This window comes from Manihot esculenta, chromosome 5 (assembly GCF_001659605.2).
Source record: "Manihot esculenta cultivar AM560-2 chromosome 5, M.esculenta_v8, whole genome shotgun sequence".
Lineage (NCBI taxonomy): Eukaryota > Viridiplantae > Streptophyta > Magnoliopsida > Malpighiales > Euphorbiaceae > Manihot > Manihot esculenta.
This window is the reverse complement of record NC_035165.2, coordinates 26258116-26283978: the sequence shown is the minus strand read 5'-3', so window position 1 is coordinate 26283978 and position 25863 is coordinate 26258116. Positions and strand designations below refer to the sequence as shown.

The 25863-nt window shown below is 34.2% G+C and overlaps 3 protein-coding genes and 2 non-coding genes across 7 annotated transcripts; 2 read left to right on the top strand and 3 right to left on the bottom strand.

Annotated features, from left to right (window-relative positions):
- Positions 1–8267: 8267 nt before the first annotated feature.
- Positions 8268–9067, bottom strand: LOC122723707 (protein FAM98B-like). The gene is made up of 3 exons (XM_043956814.1): positions 8773–9067; positions 8617–8730; positions 8268–8541 (listed from the first exon to the last, which is right to left on the bottom strand). Exons 1-3 carry the CDS (start codon positions 9065–9067, stop codon positions 8369–8371), a joined length of 582 nt encoding a protein of 193 aa, XP_043812749.1. The 3' UTR covers positions 8268–8368.
- A 2107-nt stretch (positions 9068–11174) lies between these two features.
- Positions 11175–15815, bottom strand: LOC110615958 (zinc finger protein GIS2). 3 transcript variants are annotated; one of them, XM_021758231.2, is made up of 5 exons: positions 15648–15815; positions 15538–15587; positions 13320–13528; positions 12058–12150; positions 11175–11980 (listed from the first exon to the last, which is right to left on the bottom strand). In XM_021758231.2, exons 3-5 carry the CDS (start codon positions 13448–13450, stop codon positions 11446–11448), a joined length of 759 nt encoding a protein of 252 aa, XP_021613923.1. In that variant the 5' UTR covers positions 13451–13528; positions 15538–15587; positions 15648–15815; the 3' UTR covers positions 11175–11445. The 3 variants fall into 3 exon arrangements, with proteins under 3 accessions (XP_021613923.1, XP_021613922.1, XP_043812964.1); XM_021758230.2 differs by having other exon boundaries at positions 15538–15815; XM_043957029.1 differs by lacking the exons at positions 13320–13528; positions 15538–15587; positions 15648–15815 and adding an exon at positions 12545–13185.
- A 3018-nt stretch (positions 15816–18833) lies between these two features.
- On the top strand, positions 18834–18906 carry TRNAE-CUC. Its single transcript has one exon. It is a non-coding gene; the product is annotated as a tRNA-Glu (tRNA).
- Positions 18907–18943: 37 nt separating this feature from the next.
- LOC110615700 (protein LTV1 homolog) lies at positions 18944–23105 on the top strand. Its single transcript, XM_021757733.2, has 5 exons — positions 18944–19538; positions 19644–20042; positions 20306–20920; positions 21136–21263; positions 22791–23105. The coding sequence occupies exons 1-5, from the start codon at positions 19044–19046 to the stop codon at positions 22792–22794; spliced, it is 1641 nt and encodes a 546-aa protein (XP_021613425.1). The 5' UTR covers positions 18944–19043; the 3' UTR covers positions 22795–23105.
- Positions 23106–25579: 2474 nt separating this feature from the next.
- On the bottom strand, positions 25580–25652 carry TRNAE-CUC. The gene has a single exon. It is a non-coding gene; the product is annotated as a tRNA-Glu (tRNA).
- Between the last annotated feature and the right edge of the window lie 211 nt (positions 25653–25863).

Genomic DNA, 25863 nt, shown 5'->3' with positions numbered 1-25863 from the left:
TTCGTTTTTTTTTTTTTTTTTTTTTGGATTTCGATTTTTTTTTTCCAAAAGAGATTATGTGATAATTTATCAAGAAGACGCAGTCATGGATACAGAAGTTTTCACCGAAATCAACAAGAAAGACAAGGAAAACTCAAAAATCCTAGATCCTAAGATAAATCAGAATTTACCTCACTTTGGCTCTGATACCAACTGATGCGGAACCCAGGACCAACTTGTGATCAAAAACCCCGTCACACAACTTGATAAAGAACAAGACAAAGATATCTTCCAGAAGGTTGCTCTACCACACCCCTAACCAACGAATGTGATTAGAAACATGGATAATCAAGCGAAGGTTGCTCTACCACACCCCTAACCAACCATGTGATTAGAAACATAGATAATCAAGCGATTCCAGCTTCGAGAACGCCACAAGAAATTCTTGATAAGTTAACTAAGCATGGAGGAAATCCATATCAGAACGCCACAAGGTTAAACCTTGATAAGTTACCAAATAATGGAGAAGAATCAAATATTGTTCAAAAAATCATTTTTATTCACTGCCTTCTCGTGGCTGCCACCTTAAGGGTGTTTTTATAGCCTTCAAACCCTAATTCTATTGTAGGATGGTGTAATTACAATATAGGAAGGGTATCTAGTCAAATAGTCAAATCTGGATTACATTAAAGATCATTTTCCTAAATTATCTTGGAGAAATCTCCTTCCTAAATGGGCTGCACGAATTTGGCTTCTAATATAGGCCAAATTAATTTAAAACAAATCCCACAAAATACTAAAATACCAAAATAATAAAACTGGCCTAAATGCAATTTGGCCATATATGCATTACGCGATCTGAAATTGTGTTGTGCGTCCACATGTGTTGAAGAGAGTCTGATTTGTTTCCTTATTCTCCCATGCTTCCCAAATATAGTTCTCATCTCGTAAGCCTTGAATTAAGCGATGGTAACTTGATTTGTCATGATTTGGAGTTTCCCTTTTTAAATATTTGAAGTATCGTATTATTTCCTTATCCGTATCATTCTCTGCTTCTTCAAAAAGATTCGTCCTCGAATTTTCAACCATAATGATAAGAAAAGAATCGATCGACATGGGATTCTCCTTGAATGCAGTATGATATTTCACGAATAAAACACTAAATTTTGGCATCTCTCCTCTTTTTTTCTTTTTTTTTTCTTTTTGAAATCAAACAATTGAAATAAATTTTTTTTTCTTTACTCTTCTTTTTTTTTTTTCTTATCTCTCACTTTTTTTTAAAGAAAAAATCTCACACTGAAATAAAAAATAAATTCTCTTTTTTTTTTTCCTTTTTTGTTGAGAGAAATTATAAGATAAACTGAAATAAAAAAAATAGAGAAAAAATAAAAAAAAACTTACGAAATAAATAAATATAGATAAATAGGAATTTATCTATCACCGTACTCTGATACCAACTGATGTGGAACCCAGGACCAACTTGTGATCAAAAACCCCGTCAAACAACTTGATAAAGAACAAGACAAAGATATCTTCCAGAAGGTTGCTCTACCACACCCCTAACCAACGAATGTGATTAGAAACATGGATAATGATACGGATAAGGAAATAATACGATACTTCAAATATTTAAAAAGGGAAACTCCAAATCATGACAAATCAAGTTACCATCGCTTAATTCAAGGCTTACGAGATGAGAACTATATTTGGGAAGCATGGGAGAATAAGGAAACAAATCAGACTCTCTTCAACACATGTGGACGCACAACACAATTTCAGATCGCGTAATGCATGTATGGCCAAATTGCATTTAGGCCAGTTTTATTATTTTGGTATTTTAGTATTTTGTGGGATTTGTTTTAAATTAATTTGGCCTATATTAGAAGCCAAATTCGTGCAGCCCATTTAGGAAGGAGATTTCTCCAAGATAATTTAGGAAAATGATCTTTAATGTAATCCAGATTTGACTATTTGACTAGATACCCTTCCTATATTGTAATTACACCATCCTACAATAGAATTAGGGTTTGAAGGCTATAAAAACACCCTTAAGGTGGCAGCCACGAGAAGGCAGTGAATAAAAATGATTTTTTGAACAATATTTGATTCTTCTCCATTATTTGGTAACTTATCAAGGTTTAACCTTGTGGCGTTCTGATATGGATTTCCTCCATGCTTAGTTAACTTATCAAGAATTTCTTGTGGCGTTCTCGAAGCTGGAATCGCTTGATTATCTATGTTTCTAATCACATGGTTGGTTAGGGGTGTGGTAGAGCAACCTTCGCTTGATTATCCATGTTTCTAATCACATTCGTTGGTTAGGGGTGTGGTAGAGCAACCTTCTGGAAGATATCTTTGTCTTGTTCTTTATCAAGTTGTGTGACGGGGTTTTTGATCACAAGTTGGTCCTGGGTTCCGCATCAGAGTCCACCTGTGTAGGTTCAGACCCGAGGAACCGAGGACCCCAGCAGTGAGATAGCTGCTTCTGAGTCTGCCTGAGGTGAGTAGAATAACTCTTTATGTTTCAAAGTAAATAAATCAGTTTTGAGCATGTTCATGCATCACGAATGCCATGAGATATATTAGGTTGTTTGCATTAGAATTCACGAATATGTTGCATTGCATAATATGATGATGATGTGGATGGGTATTGGATGATCCTTTAGTCCTCGTATGATATGATATGATGATGATATGATATGATATGGTATGGTATGGAAGTCCAGGTCGAGGCCCATTCTACGCCCCTGGCACTATGTTAAGAGAAAGACCAGGTCGAGGCCCATTCTACGCCCCTGGCATTATTGGAATGCTATGTTATGTTATGTTAAGAGAAAGACCAGGTCGAGGCCCATTCTACGCCCCTGGCACTATTGGATATGTAGAGGACTATTGGTGACAAGTCCATCCTTGATTGTGATTTATTTGTGATGTGATGCATTCCATGAGATCACATATTTTAAATATAATATTTTACTATTCTGCTCACTGGGCTCTAGTAGCTCACCCCGTTCCCTTAACCCCCAGGTTTACAAGTACGGGATAGACCAGGAAGTCAACAAGAATAAAGAAGTCATGTTTTATGTAATAGTTAGTTGTGGACCTGTATTATAAAATGTTATAATGTGATGTAATGTAAAGAATTGTATTGAGGATAGAATTATGCTTGGCCCTAGTGTATGTTAATCCCTTTTTGGGTACATGATCTTTTATTGAAATGTTTTAATGATGTTTATGTAAACCAAGCTTAATGTACGATATGTTACCCCATTGGAGCATTTAATGAGGGCTTCAGTGTGGGGTTTTATGGTTATGAGTTTGTGCATGCACATATTAAGCTTGGTAAATGAAAGAAAAAGTTTAAATTTTATGTATATGCATGATCATGTATGGGATTCAACAGGTATACAGGATGTATGTTAGGCTTGCTACGGGTCCCGGCGACCTTATGTCGATCTGGATCCTAACGCCGGTAGCGGTCCGGTTTCCGGTGGTTACACAGATAGTCAATTATCTTCATATTATTTACTCTAGATTTGGTAATTAAAATTGGATTGTTAACCAAATGAATTAATTAAATCAGGTTCAAATGAAATCAAGGTACCATAGTATTTAATATTAATTGTTTCATGAATTCTGCCTTGTTGAGTGTTTAGTTTTATTTTCTTATTTTGTTTGAAATTTACAATCATCATTCACAATTGATAGTTTACATAATAGTTAGATTTACAAATATTTTGGTACTTAATTTTCAGTTCCTGTATATACGATACTCTACTTCCTCCTTGTTACTTGATACGATTTCATACATTTGTGAATATCGCACAACATACAACCTATCAAGTTTTTGGCTCCGTTAGGACCGGCAACATTAATATTGTAATACCCGGCTAGAGTCTGACATCGGAATTCTTGTCGTCCGGTGGAATCCAGGATGTCGGCATTCTCTAGAAGGGTAAGATTTATGTTTTTCTAAAGTAATGTAATATGTTTTAATGTTTTAAAGTTCAAAAGCACCAAGTTTTGAGTTGAAATGAACCAAGGCAGAAAAGTCAGGTTCGGCCGCCGAAGGTGAGGTTCGACCGCCGAACATGCATGGCTTTCGGTTTCACGTATGGCCGCCGAAGGTGGTCTGGCCAGCCACCTATAAAATGGCCCTCAGTCGGTTGAAAGGATAAGTTTCGCCGTTTCTTTCACTTGCTGAGGTGAGACTCTGTCCTTTTTTAGCATTCTTTCATATTTTCATCCAATCTTACAAAGATTTGATTGAGTTTTATGTTATTTTGAAGGTTTTGAGCTAAAAACACAAAGTTGTGAATTTTGGAGAGTTTGAAGGAGAGTTGCTTCAAAACTCCACGTTAGGAATATTCATCTACTTAATATCAAAAGGTAAGTGAAGATCCTGAACTTGTTTTTATGATTTTTAATGGTTTTATAGGGTTTATGGAGAGAGTTGCATGAATAGGTTAAAAAGAGAGTTTTTGATGATTTTGTGAGAAAAGCTTGTTTATGTGTTATGTGTTTTGTGTTGTTGGGGTTTTTAGGTAGTTTTTGATCCCTTTGAGCATATACTTAGGTGTATGCAAGTTGAGGAAGTGAGGTGTTTGAGTTTGGAGGAGTTTTGTGCATTTGGCGAGAGGCAGGGCAAGTTTCTGCCCTGCTGATGAACTCAGGTTCGGCAGCCGAAGGAACATTCAGCCACCGAACCCCTGAGGAGGTGAGAGGAGGTGACTTCGGCTGCCCAAGCTTGCCCCCGAGCTTTTGAACTTTCGGCTCTGGAGGGGAGTTCGGCCGCCGAAGGTGCCGCCGAAGGTTAGAGACTTTCGTCTCTGGAGTGCCTTTTAGCCCCCGAAACTAGCCGCCGAAAGGGTTCGGCTGCCGAAAGTTGAGATTCGGCCGCCGAAGGTGCATGAGTTTCGTCTCTGGAGAGGACTTTCGGCCGCCGAAAGTGCCCTGTCCAGCTTTTCTTTTGCATGTTTTGCATGAGTTTTAGAGTGAGTTGAAGGGGATTCTTGGGGAGTTTAATAGAGTTATTCTTAAGCTAGTTTAGTCCCTCATTTGAGTCTTTCTGTGCTTACACAGACCAGAGGAACCAGAGAGAGCAACAGTGAGTACTGCTCCAGAGTTTTCAGAGCCTGCAGAGTCAGTCAGTCCAGATAGCCAGAGGTGAGTGGAACTAAACTTAATTCTTTTAATTGAGCAATGGAATGTTTTTAGCATATCTCATGCATCATGATTATGCAATAGGTTGATTTCATTAGAATCCACGAATATGTTGCATTGCATAGTTAATTGTTGATGTGGGTGAATGCTGAATGATCCAATAGTCTCTGAGTTAAGACCAGGAGCCTTTGACTACGCCCTGGCAGGTATAGTTAAGACCAGGAGCCTTTGACTACGCCCTGGTAGGTATAGTAAAGCCCAGGAGCCTTTGACTACGCCCTGGCAATGGTAAGTACAGGTGTTATATACACGTATACATATATGACAGGAAGACCAGGTGCTCGATTCTACACCCTGGCATGGCAGAGTTACTGAGACTATGTGGTGACAGGTTTACCCTTGATGTGGATTGTCTGTGGTATGATGCATTCCATAAGATCATGTTTTAAATGATATGTTTTATTGTTCTACTCACTGGGCTATAGAGCTCATCCCACTCCCTTAACCCCAGTTTTGCAGGTTCAGTGTACAGTGTACAGAGGGGGATCTAGAGGAGTACAAAAAGAGAAAAGAGATATGTAATAGCTTAGAGTGGACATGTAATATTAAAGAGATGTACTAGTTGTGTATTCTGTTACAGTTGTGCTTGACTTAGTGGTTTGTGTTGTAAATCTTTTGTTATGTACATGATCTAGTATATATATGTTTTTACAGAGTATGTAAAAAACCAGGCTTAACAGGTATGAGATAACTCATCTAGAGCAAGCTCTAGTCAGGGGTACAGAGTACAGAGTACAGAGTACAGAGTACAGAGTACAGAGATAGTGCATGCACAGGTTAAGCCTTGGTTCAGAAAAGAGTTTTTATTTTCAAAGAAAATGTATGATCATGTATGTGATTTACAGGTACACAGAGAGTATAGCAGGCTTGCTACGGGTTCTGGCGGCCTTAAGCCGACCTGAATCCTAGCGCCGGTGACGGTTCATTTTGGGGTCGTTACAAATATCATAATTGTAATTTTATTATTAGTTTAGACTTTTTTTTTCTCTTCTTTAATTATAGATGTGTTATTTATTTATTTTGTAGTTCTATTGTGAGGTATTTATGTCTCATCAACATGTCTTCACAAATTTTATTCAACAATACTTGAATCATTTTATGCTACTTGGAATAGATTTAATGAATTGGTTGCACAATTTTTCAATCACAGTCTTTCAAATGAGTCTCCCATATTTTATTTTCATAATGAATTGGATTTTGAAACAAGAAATCGGATTGATGATGGAGCTTTGGCCACTGGTGGATATCTTTTACATAGAAACCATGAGGATGCAATTTACTTACGGGATGACATGGCAGATTTTGACTATAATCAGTATTGAGATCCTTTACTGTAGGGTTAAAATCATCAATATTCTCCATTTATCTCCCAACCATTTGAGCATTAAGAAGAGAATGAATCAAGACTAGAAGAATTAATTGTATCAATCTCTAAGATCACTGCAGAATTCATAGGAGAAATAAAAAATTCATGAGAGAAACTAGATCTAACCTCCAAAATCAACAAGCTGTTATAAAGAATTTTGAAATACAATTTGAGCAGTTGGCTAATGCAGTGATCAATACGGAGACATAATGCTTTTCTGAAAGTGAGTTAACAACAATAATAGTAGGTCCTCAAAATAGTGATCATCGTGGAGAAAAAATGCTTATTCGAAGAGGATGTGATAATAGTATTGATGGGTGAAGAAATATATGAGACCATCAATTTGAGCTCATTGATGGACATACCATATGTACCATCTGAAAATCCTTATTTTCCAATAGTATCATCATCATTTTATAATATTCTCCAAGAGTTGAAACAAAAATTAAAGTTTTTTTCTCAAGCTAATTGTTCAAAACCAAGTGTTATTTATGCTATATGCAGAATTATTACAAATCTTAGTCAATTTTGAGGATATTGCAAATCAATATCTATATGTAGTGTCATCAGACACTTCTTATGGACAAAAGCCGCTCTTTAATGGGACATATAGTGTCATCTGACACTTGCTTAGAACCACATCCACCACATCCACCTATTTTGACTAGGTCTACAAATCAGGAATCTCAAGAGAGTATAAATACATCATACTTCAGAAACTTAATGACTTTTTGTCCACTTTTGAACACATATACACGGTAAAAATCACAAAAAACTCAAGGAGAAAGATTTAGAAGATCTAGAAGGAGAAATTCATACATCTAGTGTTTTTCTTTCTTCTATTATTCTTTTGATTTATTATTTACAATTATTTTAGAATAATTTTGGATAATTTCTCAATAGAGTTTATTGTTGAGTTTTTAAATATGAGCAAGTAAATTCCTTTATTAGGGGACTTGATGTAACTTGGATTATTTATTCTTTTTAATTTTATTTGAGTTGATTTTATTTATTAATTTATTATTCAATTCTTGAGATTAATCCTTTTGAGTATCTATGAAATTTTTGAATGATTTTATCTTAAAATTAATATTGGAATAGAATTTTTAGGACTAAATTGGGAATTGAGTATCACAAGAATATTAATTGGATTGGAAATAAGATTTGACCTGTGGAGCCCTAGATAATAAAAGCATTATCAGATTATTGGAGATAGGTGATGATATTTAGTTAATTAATTTGGTCTTACTTAATAGAGAGAGACAATTATCTTAAAATTATTTACTCTAAATTTAGTAATTAAAATTAAATTGTTAACCAAATGAATTAATTGAATAAGTCTAAAGTGAAATCAAGTTACCCTAATACTTAATATTAATTGTTTTAGAAATTCTGTATGTTGAGTGCTTAGTTTTATTTTTTTTATTTTATTTTAAATTTACAATCATCATTTACAGTTATTATTCTAATTAATAATAAATTTATAAATATTTTAATATTTAATTTTTAATTTACGCGGATATGATATTCTACTCTCTTAGTTATTTGAAAATTAATGGGGTCTTTATTTGAGCTTCAGCTATTTTTATTCTACCAATAAAAAAAAATAAAGAGAAGACTTGTAATAATTATTAGGTAAAAAAAGAAAAATAATACTATAGAACATTGCAAATGGCAATCACTTAACGAATCTCACCGATGATAATCATTATGCATAGAAAAAAAAATAATTAGTATTGAATTATAGCTATTATCTTAAAAAATTAGCAATCCAATGTGAAAAAAAAATTAATGGAAGAGTTAATGAGCCAATGAAGAACGTGAATATCGACAATGAGCCTTGCACATATGTTGGCAGTCATAAAAGCAAGGTCCACCACAGTGAAGAGGGCAATCCAATCTCATTCCTCGACACCTTCCTCTTCCCATGCACTGCGCAAACTCTCCCATTACAATGTTTTCGTTCTTGAATTCTCTCTTCCTATGCATTCTCCTGTTATTTATACCTCTCCTCCCCCCGCCGCCGCCGCCACCACCACCATCGCCACCGCCTCCTCCTCCTCCTCCTTTCCCTTTGCCACCACATCCCCATTTATACCAACCACCACCCCCTCCTCCCCATCCCCATCCACCTCCACCACCCCCACCTCCACCTCCACCCCCTCCACCACCTCCACCCCATCCCCATCCAAAACTTCCTCCACCTCCACCTCCACCTGCTCCACCACCACCCCCACCTCCTCCTCCTCCACTCCCACCACTTCCTCCTCCTCTTCTATAGTACCCACTGTACCTATTTTTATTATCATGCACAATCACAACAGTAGAAGAAGTGCTGTTATGACTTCCTTGCACAGGAGGAAGCTCAGGAAAAACTAAGGAAGTGACATTAACTTGAACAGTACTGTTTCTAACTTGATCATCACATCTGATCAGGTCAACAACTGCCATTGCCAGAAACAAAAGAACCCATAAACTTCTAATCTTAAGGGTCTCCATCTTCTACCATGTAGCTGCAGAATCCAATTGCTACACATAAATGCCATGTGTAGATACATTTATATAATCCCTTGCTAGCTAGATTTTTGGCCTCATATAATCAAGCTCTCTTTCAAAAAAGAAATGTTGCCTTGAGGCGCACTTTTGTCCCCACTTGCAATTTGTGAGGAGTCGGGGCACACTCTGGTCCTCAAAATTTTATATAAATTCCACTATAAATTTGTTCTGATGAATACTTACCATATTTTGACATTACATGAAATGTTTTATGGGAATAACCAACTTGTCGTGTGTTGCTTGGAAATAACGTTAAAGAATGAAGTGTTAAGAGGAAGTTGCAGAGAGATGGTGGGGGTGGGGGTAGTTTAATACCTGTACACATAATGTTCCTTGCAAAAGTATAAAAATTGATTCCTGTTATGTTGTTTGCCATCATGCTTCCGTCTATATTCTCTCTGCAAAATTCAGTTTTTTTTTTTTTTTAATTTTTAAAAACTAGTTGGTTAAGATTCAAGCTCAAGCTCAAACACCAACTATGTTGTCTTCATATACGACAATTATTACATGCCATGCCAAAGCATTTCAGCTTAGTAACTAAATAAGAATGTGATTGCAGTAAAATAATCTAAATGGAACTTACCTAAACATTCAAGGATCTTGGTGCTCTTGTCAGAATTTGTTGGCTTTACCCTATCATTTCATGTCACTATCTTCAATTGCATCCTATTTAACATTTATTAAAATATAATTACTAAACTTTTGAATTTATAAAATGTAACTATTGTAAATGAAAAATTAAAGTACGTACAAGTCATGATTGTGTATTTATATATAAAAAATAGTTATAATTTCTTAAAATTCAAGTGTTAAATAGATTATATAATTAAAAATAAAGATATAAAAGTACAGTATATAGTTAGATAGCTTTCATCCACTATGAAAATATACAAGTGATGGTAGTAGCTTCATGTTCTGAGTATAGCAATCATTTGACCTATTAAGTGATATACAGTAGATCATATATAGTTTCTGTGGCTCATTTATTTTGTTACTTTTATGAAAAGGTCCTTTTCTCTTCTCATATGAAACAAGATACTTCTGAAATAAGCTATGTTTCATGATAAACTCTATAATACAATAATTTTATTATAGTCATTAATTATGATGGATTTCATGTAAGTCTTATCATGATTTATATCACTATCTAACTGTTATACATAGATTACATTAAATAATTTCTTAAAAAGATTTATCACTTGTGTTAGGAATATCAAGAGGTTGAATCTTGCTAATCCTTGAGAAAGAAACCTGCATATGGGAAACAAAGATGCCAAATAATATGTCAACATAAAGATGTCCATATATATCTGAGTATTACTTGCATTCAATGTTGTAAGTTTCAGAAATTCATAGATGCCAACAACCCAGAAAGATCAACTATCTGACCTGGAAAGGGAATCCATTAGAGAGAAATACATTATCTCCATGGCTTCATACAAGAGAAGAACAATCCATGGATGTTTGCAAAGTGCAGAGGTCAGCATGACACCATCCAAGAAGTGCAACACAGGAGGATTTGCAGTAAATGCTTATAATGGATAAATGGATTGTGATTAACATAACTAAACATGAGATATTAATTAGTTGATTTTAAGGAGAATCTACTAACTCTATTATGTATCCATAAAGACTAAATAATTGTTTACCCTTTTGATTTCTAGGCGTATAAGCTTCCAATCTACGAGTTATCTATCCAACAAGCTTAGTTCAATTCTAGAAATGAGAGCTTCTTTCATTTCCCATAAAAACAAAAAATCAATTATGCTGGGAGTATAAAAATTTATCAAGCTCAAATGGTGGCAATTTAAACCAGAAATTGCTCTAAATGCAGTTCCAACCAAGGCGATCTCTCTAAGTAAATCCTAAAATGAGTCCTTTCAAGGAAAATTAAGCCAGTAAAAAGTAACATCTACTAAATTTTTTATATTCTTCGTCTCTGGAGAAATCCAGACAGTCAAGCCACCAAGATGACATCATTTTTTCCCAATCTCAGCATAATGGTATTGGTAGCATTATAGAAATCAGCCGGTGCACAGACACATTTGAGTATTAGAAGTTTATAACTTCCAGTCCAAATCAAAAGCAATTACAAAAATCCAGTTCAATGGCATATAACGTGTCAATTCTACCAAGTCCAAAGTGAAAATGAAAAGAATAAAAGAAAGAAAGGTTGAAACCAAGAAATCATCCCTCATAGTATTACAACTTCGCACCAAAACGATAGTCCAATTGCCCAAATTATAGGCTTCAACCGACAAACAGAAACACTTATCCGTATCAAGGCTATATGACTTGCAAAACAGAAGGCGAGAGCTAGATTAGAACCTCCGAAATCCACGGTCAGCCAATCTGCCTGATGGGCACTCAAATGCCCTGTGGCCCCTGCCACCACAGTTGTGGCAGATGATCATGGGACCCACACAATCCCTGCTCATGTGGCCCACCTGGTTGCAGGTCCGGCAGACGACATCCTGGTAACCACTGTTCCGACCCCAACCACCCCTCTCTGCAACATTATTGCCCTTTGGGCACTGCCTTGCCACATGCCCAGCTATGTTGCACAAGTTGCAAACAGGTTCATTCTGACAATCGCGTGCTATGTGGCCAGTTTTCCTGCAGTTCTTACATGCTTTATCATTTGTACACTCAGCAGCAATGTGCCCTGGCTTATAGCAATTGTTGCATAGCCTCAACTCTCCAGGTGGCATCTCAGGATTTGGGCAATCCCTGGCACGATGCCCAGAATTGCCACATGAATGACAGATGCCTTCATTCGGACAGTTACTAGCAACATGCCCAGGTTCTCTACAATTCCAACACCGTGACTGTGTGGTGCACTCCGCTGCAATATGCCTGGGAAAAAAACACCAGTGAAGTTCAGGTCCCTCAGGGTCATAAAGGAATGGGGCAGGCGCAAGTAGGAAATATACCCAGGAAGACCACAATTGTTACACACAGCTGCGTTGGGGCATTCTCTTGCAAAATGACCAGGGCGCTTGCAGTTATTGCACAAATTGCTTTGGCTGGCAACAATCAGAAAAGTCAAAATGGAGAAAATAAGTATCAAAACCCTCTAAAATTAAAAAGGTAGCTTAAATTAAAAGGCAACTAATAATCAGTGCTATTCTTAAACAATCAAGAGTTCATGCTTTCTACCATAGTGAAAAGAAAATCCAGTCATCCACCTGGAGCTAACATGGACTCGAGTGTTCTTCGTAGCATTCATGCAACACATCTTCAGACAAAATGCAATCAGACTATTCAATAATGTCCAAATCTAAGAATGTAATACCCCTACCAAGTGGAAGATAGCATGTTCACTGTCGGGACAATAAGCAATAACGGTAATCTAACAGGCAGACAAAATGCAATCAGACTATTCAATAATGTCCAAATCTAAGAATGTAATACCCCTACCAAGTGGAAGATAGCATGTCCACTGTTGGGACAATAAGCAATAACGGTAATCTAACAGGCCTTAACAGTAATCAAAACAGCATCATTATCGCCTATTACTTAGAACCTTTCTCCAAAGAATGATTAAGGGGAAACTCAATTATGAATATCCGTCACCAGAATGATAGAACCATAAACAACATGACTGCCCCTTGGTCAGAAGTTAGAGCAGTATGCTACCACAAATAATCTATCTTGCCACCCCAAAGATTATATGGGACTATGAGCACCCAATTCCAATATCTGTATAATTACTTCGTGCCATCAATCATTGATTAAGTTTGAAGAGCAAAGTGAGAAGTTTCTGTGAGTACGACAACTAAAGAGAAGTCTGTTGTCAGTTGTATGGATAAAGCCAATTGAACATGTCACAGGGTCAACAGAATCAAAATCCCAAGCTAAAGACTTCCCCAGATAAACAATGGAAATCATAAGTTACACTGCAGGATGTTAGTGAGGTATGGATTCTTTAATGGAAAAGATTAAATAACATGTCTGCAGCGTCAAGACATCAAAAGGATGCTACAGACTACAGGGGCATCAGAAGGTGGACTACATTAGCAATCACAACAAGACTAGCAAACACTCTGAGAGGATGAAATCCTCACAATATGCTCACTGATCGTAGAGACAGATCTCATCAACGTAAACATCCCCAAATATATTCCACTGATGTATGTAGCTGCAACCATTCGGAGAATCAAAATGCACAAAAACTCATTGAAAACCAAATAACCTGAAACCACGATGTGTCTCTCTCCTATAAGGAGCATCGCGATGAGAATTGCGTCGAGACCGAATTCTACGATCTCGTGGGCTCCTGCTCCTACTCTGGCTCCTGCTATTGCTTCTGCTGCCTGAACTCATCTTCAAACCTCCTACAATTTGAGCCACCCACCACAAATCCACAAGCACACACCAGAATCCACAGCTACTGCAGCTTTCCTGTGAACATCAATTACACCTGAAATTATCCACATTGACCATTGATTCACCTTATACTCCTACCTTAACCTTCAAACAGATACACCAAATTTCCAGCACTAGAATGAAATCCTTGCCGGAAAACCACCTGCCAAACTAATGGTCACTACATCCAAAGAATGCCATGTAAATATACAGGACACATTTCTTCAACTGAAACATCTCCCCAGTGAAGAATTATGTAGCCCTTTCAAGTAAGGAATGTATACCATATAGTTTATGATGGACAGCACCAACCATGCAACGGATAGTCCAGCATGAGAAGCATGTCTCATCCACTTAGACAAACATTCCTCAGTTTCACATCATAATCAGAATACTATATTTGAAAGTTTCGCAGACAAAGCATTTCAAGGAAGTACAACACCCATAAAAACCCAGAAATTTAGAAGTCAATGAAATAACACCCATGCATTAACCAGGGCAGGAAATGGCTAAGAAAATCAAACAGATGCATAAAAGTTATGCATTTAGTTTCCAGCAAATGCAATCTGCTTTCTTGATGCTGCGAATTATAACTGCTACCATCTGCTCTAAGGACACAGTTTTTTTTTTCCTGGATTTCTGTCTACCAGAAAACCAAGACTTCAATAAGCTTCCTTTTAAGCATGCAAGAATGCCCCTCTCAAGCTAAGAACCTCCTTCAATGACCATAATTTGGTATCGATCTAAATATTCCATAAAAACATAGTTTGACAATTGACCTACAAGGGATTTGACCTAGGATTCATTGAATACACCATTAAGTAAAGCTTCACTTACAGTTCAATGTCTTTGTATGTAGTTATTTAGCATCATATCCTTAGACAGCATTAAACAGTTATACTCAATCATTTATAGATAGTTAACCTTGCATCACACTCATCACTCCATCAAATATATTTAGGGAATCTTACATTCAATGAAAGTTCTTAATATTCTAGCTTTTGGCATTGTACAAAAGAAATCAAATTGTGTTCATGTCTGCATATCATTTATTGCAACTGAAGAAATAGTGATATTAGGTTTCCCAAAAAAAGATTATGATTTCGCAGGATACTCTTTTAGTAATTTCTAATACACAGTCATATTAAATCATTAAACTTCTCCCTCATTGAAAGTAATAAGCAATTGGTAAGAACCCAAATTGCAAGCCAACCACTCCATGTCTTTGAAAATGCCAAAAAAGCTAGCAGGTGTGATCCCATCCTTTAGCACAATTAATGGCAAAGTTATTAATAGAACTCATCAAACCAACCAACGCAGCATCAACCCAAAATGAATAAGAAAACAAAAGAACCGTTACCCATGAAACTTGCAAAATTGTGACGACTAAACCACAACATTGCGCTCTAATTTTATAAGGCAATCTACCAGTAAGTAAACCAAGGATAAGATTTAAACTTTTGATGTCTGTGACGACATAAGAACTAAATTGGTTCGTTCAATAAGGTATCTAGACTTAAAAACAATTCTGAGCATTTCGTAAGCAGCAGGAAGCAAATTTTGAAACAGAAAAGCATATGTTTACAATTCGTTTGGCATGATAAAGAGAAGAATTCAAATCAATTCTTGCAAAATAATGCAGGATTTTAACTTTTCTTAAAATGAAAATTTTTGAAGGTACAAATAATTGAATTTTTCCATTTCAAACAAGAGAATTGTTAGAAAAGAAATCAATTGAATTGAATTCTTTTGAAATAAAAAATTTCAAAAGGAGGGTTAATGAATTTTGTTTCGGAAGAAAAGCCACCTCAATTTGACATCCAAAGACATGAACCTCCCCAAAAACCTAATTTCCTTAAATCCTTAGCCAGATCATAACAGTACCAACAAGCAGCATAAACACCAGATTTTCCGTAGCAATAAACCTAATCATAGGCGAATTTCACACCGGCGCCAATATTAAGAAATTTAATCAAAATGGATGTAGAATAACGCATCAACCACAGTAAATCTACGGGCGGTTAAGAACTTAAGACGGTGCAGACCTGCAGCACCCTTGTGGAGCTTGAAGCAGAAATGGTATTTGCACGTCGCGCTTCCAAACACCGTGGTAGTTTTCTCTCTGCTGAGAGCTGCTCTTGAAGTTCTTGAGAAAGTTGATGGAGCCAGACACAGCGTGCGTAGAGAAATAGAAGAACTAAACTGGGAACCTCGGGTTGCTGATGCGACGCGGAAAGCTATTGCTTTTTGGGTTCGGATTTTTCAAGGCTATTTATGAATGAAGTTTTGCTCTCAACTCGGCTATCGAGTAGCACCTCGTCCTTTTATGCAATCAGATATGGACCTTTCAGGTTTACTCCCTTGGGCACCCCAAAAAAAAAAAAAAAACTGGTCAGTCTTTTAATTTTTTTTTAAAATGAAAATTAGAGATTCAAAATATTAGATCTCTTAAATTGATTGTAATACACTTATTATTAGATTAATAATAAAATATTTATAATATTTTAAAAATTTATTAATTAATTTTATTATTATTTATTTTATTATTTAATTTTTACAACTTTAAAAAATTTATTAATCAATCTCTTAAATTTTTAAAAAATTTATTAAATTAATTTTTTTGTATTTAAAATATTTTAATTTTTATAATATTTAATAATTAAAAAATTAAAAAAAATTAATTAGTAACTTTTTTAAAATATTAAAAGTATTTTAATATATTTTTTAATATTTTTTTTAAAAAAATTTTTACTCCTATATATATACTAAACTTATTTAACTTAACCGTTATATATAATCGATAAGTAGCAAGTGATAATTATCATTGTTAATGGATAAAATTGATAAGAGTTCATTTATATTAAATTTTATAATTGCAGCTGTTCACGTGTAAATTGACTAAAAATATATATTTATATAATATATTTTATTATTAAAATAGATAATATAATTATTAATTTATTATATTAAATAATTTATTTTATTTTTTGAATAAATACATATTTTTTATTAATTAACTTATATTTATTTTATGATTAAAATAAATAAAAATAATAATAATAATAATAAAATAAGAACTATATATACAAAATACATATAATATAATATGAATATGTAGGATGAAAAAAGAAAAAAAAAAACCCGATAAAATGGTCTTTTTAAGTTGAAATAGTAACAGTTCATCGCAAACAGCTTCAAAATTTACAACTTTACTAAATGCAGCAATTTAGGAGGTCTATCAACTGAACAACAGTTGATTAATGAATTTAGAAGTTCTATCAGCCGTACAAGAGTCTATTAATGAGTTAATCAAATAGGAATGGAGCTATTGATAGGGCTGTGTAATCCTACGATTTAATTTTAAATCGAATTAAATTAAAAATTAAAAATTAAAATTTAAAAATATTAAAAATTAAATTAAATTAAATTAATTATTAAAATATAATCAAATCAAAAAATTTAATTCGGTTCAATTTGATTATATTAAAATTAAAGTTTATAAATTTAATATGTTTAGATTTGAACTGTTGATTGAATTGAACAAATGGGGAATAAAGAGGTTGGATTTGAACCCTTGACTAAATTGAATAAGGATTAATATAATAATATATAGTAAAATCGATTAGTTCAGTTAATCGATTTTTGAATATATTCAAATTAAATCGAATAACAAACTAAATAATTTGAAAAATACTAATCGAATTAAATTAAATTGTTCTAATTAATTAAATTAATGAATTAAAATAAATTAATTTGATTCAATTTTTTAATTTGAGCTGATATATACTCACCTTACCATCTCCAACTATTCTTTTAAATCTTTAATTCAAACACCTCTAAATTTTATATTTTTGGTATAAAATTACCTCTAAATTTATTATTAAAAAATAAAATCAAACCATAATTTATTATGAATTATTTCAGCTTTATGTATGAGTGACGCTTACATTAATATATTTGACATTATTTAATTTTTTTAATGATAATTTAAAAATAAATTTAGATTACAAAATTAAATTTAATTATTTTGGTTTATAATATAGTTTAAGGAAAAAATTAATTTTTTTTAAATTGTGATATTGAAATTGAGATTTCCCATATTAATCTATGCATGAATGTAAAGAATGTATAATTAGGTATAAATAAAGTATAATATTGACTTCTTGTATATAAATATTATCACAAGATTGTTTTATTAAATGTTTTACTAATAAAACTTATGCTATAATTGAGATCAACTGGATACATCTATTGATGTCCAATTAAATTTATAAATTTAATTTAAAATATTATTAAATTAAAAATAGCCTAATATATCCCAATTATATGTAAAATTTTTATGTGAATGTAATAAATTTTAACTTTGAATTAAAAATTACAATAAAGTTTATTGTACATGTAAAATTGTTTTTAGTAGTAAGACTGAAATTTTAATTTATATGATTAAGTTCATTTTGTTTCGCTGAATATTTTTAAGAAAAAGTAAAAAATTAAATTATTTTTTAAAAAATAAAATACTCTTAAAAAAATAGTTATATTCTAGAACCATCTCTCTATTCTATAAGGAGAGAAAATCCTCTTTATTGGTCTCTTTGATTATAAGCTTTCATAACTTTTTTTCTGCTGATAATGCTGGCTTTCTTCTGGAATGGCGTCCAAATTTTGAAAATGGATTCTTCTCTTTGCCTTTTAGAATTGGCTGTAAACACTTGAATTTTGTTTCTTGTAGGCAATTTTCACATGAGAATATTCATGCTTGGTTCTTGCATGTCTCAATTCTAACCTTTTAAAACCCTAGATGATAATCTTTGTTAAAAGATGTTTATAGGTTTATAGAAGGAAATGACTTTGACAATGACCAGGGCTGGTAGTATATTTGCTGGATTTACTTTGATAGTTTATAAATATTTCCAGTGGTAGATGAGGTCCAAATCGCCTAATATTGACTTTCCTTGGCAATCAATCAAGTTAAAGTAATGTAATATGTTTTAAGTTGTGAAAACGTTTGTCTCCAAAACTCCGTATCCATAATCGCTTAATTATTGAAAACCTGAAAGTTAGATAAAATTTTGGCTATCTACTCTTTTTGCCGATTCCTGAAAATTGTAATTATTTAGGAGAGCTTCCTTTGTGAAAGAATGTACGCTGGAAACCTTTTTTTTCGTGTGTGTGTGTTTCTTCCAAGCCATTTACGGAGGTGGACGAGCAATGATCTAGGCATCCCTTCCCATTACCTTTGGGGCCATTGTCCATGGGCCCTGGGTCCATTTGCAGTGTTGAGCTCTGTGGGCCCCAATTTCTCTATATCTCTTATATTCTTAAATGATTCGTATAATGTAAATCCGTTGTAGTCTAGTTGGTTAGGATATTCGGCTCTCACCCGAAAGACCCGGGTTCGATTCCCGGCAACGGAAAAAATTTCTTTTCTTGTGTTTTTATGCTCCATCACATCGGGTAGGGTTTATGCACAAAGCTGCGAGTGTTTAGGGTTTATAAAATTCCGCCCGGCATACTCCATTCTCCGCATCCGCAATTGCAAACAGCTCTTCCAATGGGTAAGAAGAAGAAATTCATCGACAAGAAGAAATCCGCAACTTTCCAATTACTCGCTCGCGACTCATCTGATCCCAGTTATGCCGAAACACCGGGCGGTGACCGGATATTCGTCCGAGTCGACAATAATCCCTATTCTGCAGACACCTTCTTTGACGGAGATAACCCCGACGGTATCTCTTCTAATGTTGAACACGATGACGATCCTGATTCCATCTTTGCTGATGCGCCAGAGGATTCCGACGACGGCGGAAATGCTGATGCTAGAGTTTTCGGAAGTTCAGTTAAGTTTGGAGGGGGGTTTGGTGGTGCTTCATCGTCGGAGGGGGGGCCTTTGCCTGAGCATGTGAGGAGGGAAATTTTGGAGCTAGGGTTTCCTGACGATGGCTATAATTATTTGCTTCACTTAAGGGAGATCAAGCACACTGGTGGTGGCTCTTATTTTTATTCAAATCCCAAAGCTATTCCTGATCAGCTCCCTCGCGATATCAAGGTTCGTCAAATTTTGTTTTCCACTTCTAAAGTATGGAATTTTGTTTCAAATTTTAATCTATATAGAGTGTCTATATGAAAATGACTGCGTACTGTGACTTGCCAGGCATATGACGCTTCAAAAGTGCGAGTATCCGAGGTGAAAAGTGATGATACCAATGATAAGTCTATGTATAGTGTGGCCTCTAAGACTGTTGGTGTCAGGGTGCAGAAAGTGTTTGATCCTGAAGTAGCTGCATTACTTGATGACAGTGATTTATCGAGGTTTGGTTCTGATGTTGAGGACTTGGAGGAGGATTTTGTTGTTCGTGCAAATCTTCCTGAAGAAGTGGTGGAATTGGATATTGATAAGAAGTTGAATTTAATTGATAATTCTGATGATGTGGCTTCTGGCAATCAAGAGACCTCAGTTGAAAATGGCAGTGTAGAGAAAGAAGTTGTACCAGAAGATTTTTCTGGTGAGAAACCACGGGTTCGCCGTCTTCTGGATGAGCAATTTGATTTGGTAAAACGCTCCTCTCTTCAAGAAATTATTTTAGTAGGTGTTGTCATTTTGTGGACGAACCATATGATAGTTTGTTTCAAATAATGACAGCTAATTAAGAATTATACAAGAATTGAAAGAATGCTCTGTTAGTCATTCCATAGAATATCAGCTTTTTTCTTCACATTATTGACCTGTTATTTTTACCTTATTAAGATCCTTATTCCGCAACCTTTTATAGCATGAATGTGGTTCTTAATGTAACAATGTTTCATTGAATGCAGCTTGAACATCAAGAATATGGCACAGATGATGAAGATGATGAATATGGTGGTTATATGGCTGAAGGAGATGAAACTCATGCTAATAAGTTCAACCAGGTTCTCCTTAATGCCCGAGCAATGGATGACTTAGAATTTGGTGATAAATATGAAGTTCCTGCAGATTTATTGCATGGCAATGAGAGACCAATAACTAAAGAAATAATTGAGTCAGCAGCTGATGTCATCCGACGTTGTGTAGAATATGCAAATAAGTATGACAATGAGGATGAAAATGAAGATGTTATCATTGTACAGGAAAGTAGTGATGATGATTCAGATCAATGGGATTGTGAGACTATCGTCTCAACATATTCAAACCTCGATAACCACCCTGCTAAAATTGAAGCTCCAGGAGCTGCTAGAAAAAAGAAGATAGCTGAAACAGTTTCTGGAGCCTTGAATGCAACCAGTCACATGATAACCCTTCGAGGAAAGGAGAAGCTTCCTGTAGACTTCTTGCCTCGTGGTAAAAAACCTGATGTGGAAAAAGTGAAGGATGTGCCTGGCTTAAAAACTGAGCCACTCAGGAGGAAGCAACATGGTCAGGAGTCGAAGGAAGAGAAGAAAGAGCGAAAGGTATATACTTGCTATTTGTTTGATCCCTTGTGTGTCTGTGGCTATACTGGATTATGAAGTGCCTACACTAGTTGCACTCCATTTGAAACTGTCAAAAATTGAAACAAATTGTTTGTTCATTTTCTTTTGTTATTTGAAATTACTTGGACCTATGTCCTGTTTTAATTATATCATTTATTTGGGGTTCAATTATTACATTAAAATTCTGCATGCAGGCTGCTGTAAAGGAGGAAAGGCGCGAGGCTAGACGTGCAAAGAAAGAATTGAAGGGACTCTACAGAGGTGAAACACATCGTGCGCAGAGAGTTGCTGCTATTACTGGTCCATCGTCAATTCATCTTTTGTAAGTATTTGATTGTTGAGTACACTGTATTCAGGCATGTGTTCTGTATATTTATTCGGGCATTTGAACAATAGCTGTTTTGAATTTCTTGAAATCTAATATTCAGTTTTTCATACTAATGGAAAATAGAAAGGTTATGATGGCAGTATCCTCTTCAGGAAATTGAAATTGAAAATATGAGAATGAGAAAATACTAAAATAATGGGATGGCATGGGGTTTATCCATGCATTCAACTCTTGGCTTCAGTGTTATCAAGGCTAGAGGCGATAGGTCCCCTGTCACCATAGGCAAGAGGCAAGGCGACGCTGACAAAGCCAAAATTTGTTATATATTTTATATATATATATATATATATATATATATATAAACACTTAAATGAACACCCATATTTAAAGGAAAAATTACATGTTCAAATGAAATATATATATTATTTGCAAGAGAATATTTTTTTTAAAAAAAGGGAAAAGAAAAAGAGGAAGAAAGGAGAAAGAAGAAGAAGAAGAAGAAGAAGAAGAAGAAGAAGAGAGAAAGGAGGAGAGACATACCTTGTTGATGGTATTTGGAGCAAAAAAGAGTCAGAAATTTGCATTTTAGTTGCTGCAGAAGTGTTATCTGCTGTTTGAAAGAGATGGAGAGAGACTAGAATTTCTCTTTTGTTGTTTAAAAGCATTTTTTTTTTCAAAAAAAAAGCTTGCTTCAGTGAAGCGTCGCCTTTGTGCAGGCCACCCCCTTGCCTCGCCTCTCACCTTTTTTTCGCCTTTAACAACACAGCTTGGCTTGGATAACTTTTGCCGTCAACAGTTGGAATCTTTAATTCTTTGTTGAACTGATAATCTCCTTCATCTTTGGAGGTGCCCTCAACCTTTAGAGAAGCCCAAAATGCACTTAAATCCTGAATTCTTTATGTGGACGAGGGATCAGAATGACGCCATTGTAATTTGGTAATCCTCCAATGTTGATTGAGATTTGAGTTGGTGAAACGGCATAGGGTTTCTACATGCATTCAACTCTTGGCTTGGATAAGATTTGCCATGAATAGTTAGAATCTTTAGTTCTTTGTTGAACTGATAATCTCCATCATCTCTGGAGGTTTCCTCAACCTTTGGAGAAGACCAGGGCACTTTCAATCCTGAATTCTTTGTCTGGAAAAGGAATCAGAATAAGGACATTGTAGTTTTTTGGTAATCCTCCATTGCTGGTAGAGATTTGGTTAGGTAAAACTTCTGCCTGTGATTTCTTGGGTTCAGTATGGGCTAAGTCCTTAGTTGGCATTTTGTGGCCTATAAGAAGATTGAATTAGGTGTTCACATCATTGAACTCAACATTATGGGCAGAGTCTTTGCATCCATGAATATTCTAAGTTGCCTTTAATTATCTCATGTTTAAGCTTAAGCTCCCAACATATTACCCTAGAGCTCTTTGATGAGTGAATGATATTTTGGCTTTTTACACTGCAAATATAAATTGAATGATGTGCAATTACATCACAGTATATCTAATATTTTGTCCCTCTTCTGTTGAAATAGGTAATTTGGCATCAGCTTGTTGCTTAGCTATATGATTATGAGAATGACGCCCATTTTTTGCGAAGCCAACTGTGGGACTCGTTTCATCCTTGAATTCCAGACATAGCATGAAGTTGTTATTGCCAATCTGATTTGAGGTTTATACAAATTTTGCTGTTTATCGTTGGATTGTCATTTTATAATATTATATATTGGTTGTCAAGCACAGTGAAGTCTGAAGCTTATGAGTTATCTTGGTTGAAACGTGGCATAAATTGAACTTGCCTCCCACTTATTTAAACCGCAATATTAATTATGAAACTACATTAGTTGGTAGCTTGACACTGTAATTAAGAGTTAGAATACAAAGTTCACTTAATGGTAGGAGGAAATATCACTTTACTAATGAGTTCATGAAACTTCTCCATGGTGAATGGGTGCGCAAAATCCTCCACTGGATCTCGGTGAAGGATCCCAAGAACCATAGTCGTCTACTACACCTGCTGGGTGGACGTTGTACGTTTCCCCATAGCTCTGCCTCTTCTGGTCCATGATTGGCTGCATCGGAAGAGAAGTTGGTGATGATGATGGTGATGACGCCGGTGACGATGCTTCTGAAGGTATCATTAGCAGCAGTGTCATTATAACAACACTTATCATGCGTGAAATGTGAACTACTGAACTCTTAAAGGCTGTCATGCTTGTGATATGTTTATGTGTTTTCCTCTACTCAGTACTTGAGTTCTGCCAAAAATGCACTAAACCCTTGGTTCTATGCTTCTCATGGCAACTAATCCTTCAACCAAATGTGATTTCTATCTGAATTTGTGATAAATTCTAGGGCAAAATCGGAAACACCATTGAATCGTATTGAATGGAATTTAAGTTCATTGCTTTGGTTTAATTTTAACTCTTTATTAAGAATTAATTTGAAATTGAACTGTTGAATCAATTATATGTAGTTAAGATTTTATTGAAATTATTTTGATATTTATATATTAACTATATATGAAATTAGTTATAAGTGTATGTAATTTGATATTTATTTTTTAATTTTCTATTTTTTTTAAAATAATTTGGCTATTAAATTATTTTACACCTTAATTATATGATTGAATCAAATATGAGTTAAAATATATTGTTAGATAATCATATATGTAATTAAAAAATATATAGAAGATATGTAATACTTTTAGTAAGAATTATATATAATATATTTTTATATTAATATTTTTTATTATTGATATTATTTTAATGTTGGCATTATTATTTTTATTATTGTTTGAAGGTTAGAAATATCAAGTTGTTTATTATTTTCGAATGAACAAAAGTAAATATTAAGATCTCTTTAGATTTGTACAGGAATTGCAATCAAAATTAAAATCATTTGAAACCCAACCAGAATCTAAATTGTTTAATTTTTGAATTTGGTTCCAAAAATAAAAAAAGAAAAGCAAAATTTTGGATTTGGTTCGGATTTGTAGCTGTGTTGCATTTGTTATTAGTATTCAAATTAAACTAGTACTTGTGTGATGCCTAATGTATGACCCAAACATTTCTTGCATGCATTTTAAAGAACGAAAACTTGGTAATTGGTATCGTAAACAAATGAAAATATTTCAAAAAATCAAGACAATTTCTATATAATAGATTACCTATTTATATGTTTAGTACATGATACATTGAATTTAATCAAAGAATAATTTTTGTATTGCCCATATCCCTCAAACTATTAATAGTTAATTCCAAGACTAAATAATAATAATAAAAAAAAGGATAATGACAAAATCCTATTAATAATAAAATGATTTATGACAATCTAATAATTTTATAAAATTACACGTATCATATTAGATATAATGTAGGAGATAATTTCTGTTTGTCACGAGAATAATTCTACTACTCATCTGGCCATCAAATGAATGCAGAGTCTTTATTCGAGATTCTACAGGGCATGGCCAGGGTTAACAGTTGCCTTCCCATCTGTGTATGGAGGAGAAAGTGAAACACACAATTTAAGAGGGTTTTATAATTCAACTAAATAATTTTAGATGGGTTATTAAGACTTCAACCTTTCCTCTGCAATGATAATTTAATTTCTTGTTCTACCAAAATAAAATTTAAAAAAAAAAAGAATTTTTAATTTCCCACATGATAATGTCAAAGGCATAAAGTTTTCTTTCCATGTTAATGTTGTCGTTGATAATGATGACAACAGATGGAACAATGATGATCACTACTCTCTTTCATTATTCACATATCTAAGATTGACTCACATTTGCAAACTCATCTCATTAGCTGTGTTTAATGATGAAACTATGGGTTATCTTTTGGTTTAGCTTTTTTACATTAGGGTTTCAGTTTTTTATTTTAATAATAATAATACTAAAAGCTAAATTACATTATTTGATTATTTACTTTTACATTAAAAGTTAGCTGTATTTTATTTTTTTTATGGTTAATATTTAATGCCTAATCTTTATAAAATGATATTATTTAATTTCTAAATTTTATGAAATGTAATTATATAATATATAAGTTTTATAAAATATAATTATTAAACTCTAAAAAATTAGAGTGCATATAACTTTATATGTACATAAGAACTAAATGATTATACCCTTATTTATATAAAAAAAAGGGTGATTATACTTTTTAAGTATTAAATGTTTACAATGAAAAAATTAAAGTGAAGACAGATTTTTTTGCAATAGGTCAGGAAGACAAAAGATAAACTCAAGTGTAATAATAATAATAATCTGTGAGTAACACGTATATAAAGCAGAACAGGGAAAAAAAAATTAACAAAATTCCGTTGCCGGGAATCGAACCCGGGTCTCTCGGGTGAGAGCCGAGTATCCTAACCAACTAGACTACAACGGAGACATTTGATCTTCTTCTACAAAAATCATTCTTAAGAGTAGACACCTCCACCGTTAGGAAACCTCAATTCAACCCATAATGTCGGCTGTACCAGACAACAGCCAAATAAAACTGCCCACCTACTTTAATGGTGTAAATATAATCACCCAAAAATGTCATAATGATGAGTATTATAAATAATAGAGCAATCTTGAATGAACATACCAAATCA

Coding starts and splice junctions, on each gene's coding strand:
- LOC122723707 (XM_043956814.1), bottom strand. CDS start 9,067: ATGGAGACCCTTAAGATTAGAAGTTTATGGGTTCTTTTGTTTCTGGCA. Junction 8,731..8,772: donor TGGAGCAGGTGGAGGTGGAG/GTGGAGGAAGTT, acceptor GAGGTGGTGGAG/GGGGTGGAGGTGGAGGTGGG. Junction 8,542..8,616: donor AGGAGGAGGAGGAGGAGGCG/GTGGCGATGGTG, acceptor ATAGGAAGAGAG/AATTCAAGAACGAAAACATT.
- LOC110615958 (XM_021758230.2), bottom strand. CDS start 13,450: ATGAGTTCAGGCAGCAGAAGCAATAGCAGGAGCCAGAGTAGGAGCAGG. Junction 12,151..13,319: donor GAGACACATCGTGGTTTCAG/GTTATTTGGTTT, acceptor GATTGTTGCCAG/CCAAAGCAATTTGTGCAATA. Junction 11,981..12,057: donor AACAATTGTGGTCTTCCTGG/GTATATTTCCTA, acceptor TTTTTTTCCCAG/GCATATTGCAGCGGAGTGCA.
- LOC110615700 (XM_021757733.2), top strand. CDS start 19,044: ATGGGTAAGAAGAAGAAATTCATCGACAAGAAGAAATCCGCAACTTTC. Junction 19,539..19,643: donor AGCTCCCTCGCGATATCAAG/GTTCGTCAAATT, acceptor GTGACTTGCCAG/GCATATGACGCTTCAAAAGT. Junction 20,043..20,305: donor TGGATGAGCAATTTGATTTG/GTAAAACGCTCC, acceptor CATTGAATGCAG/CTTGAACATCAAGAATATGG.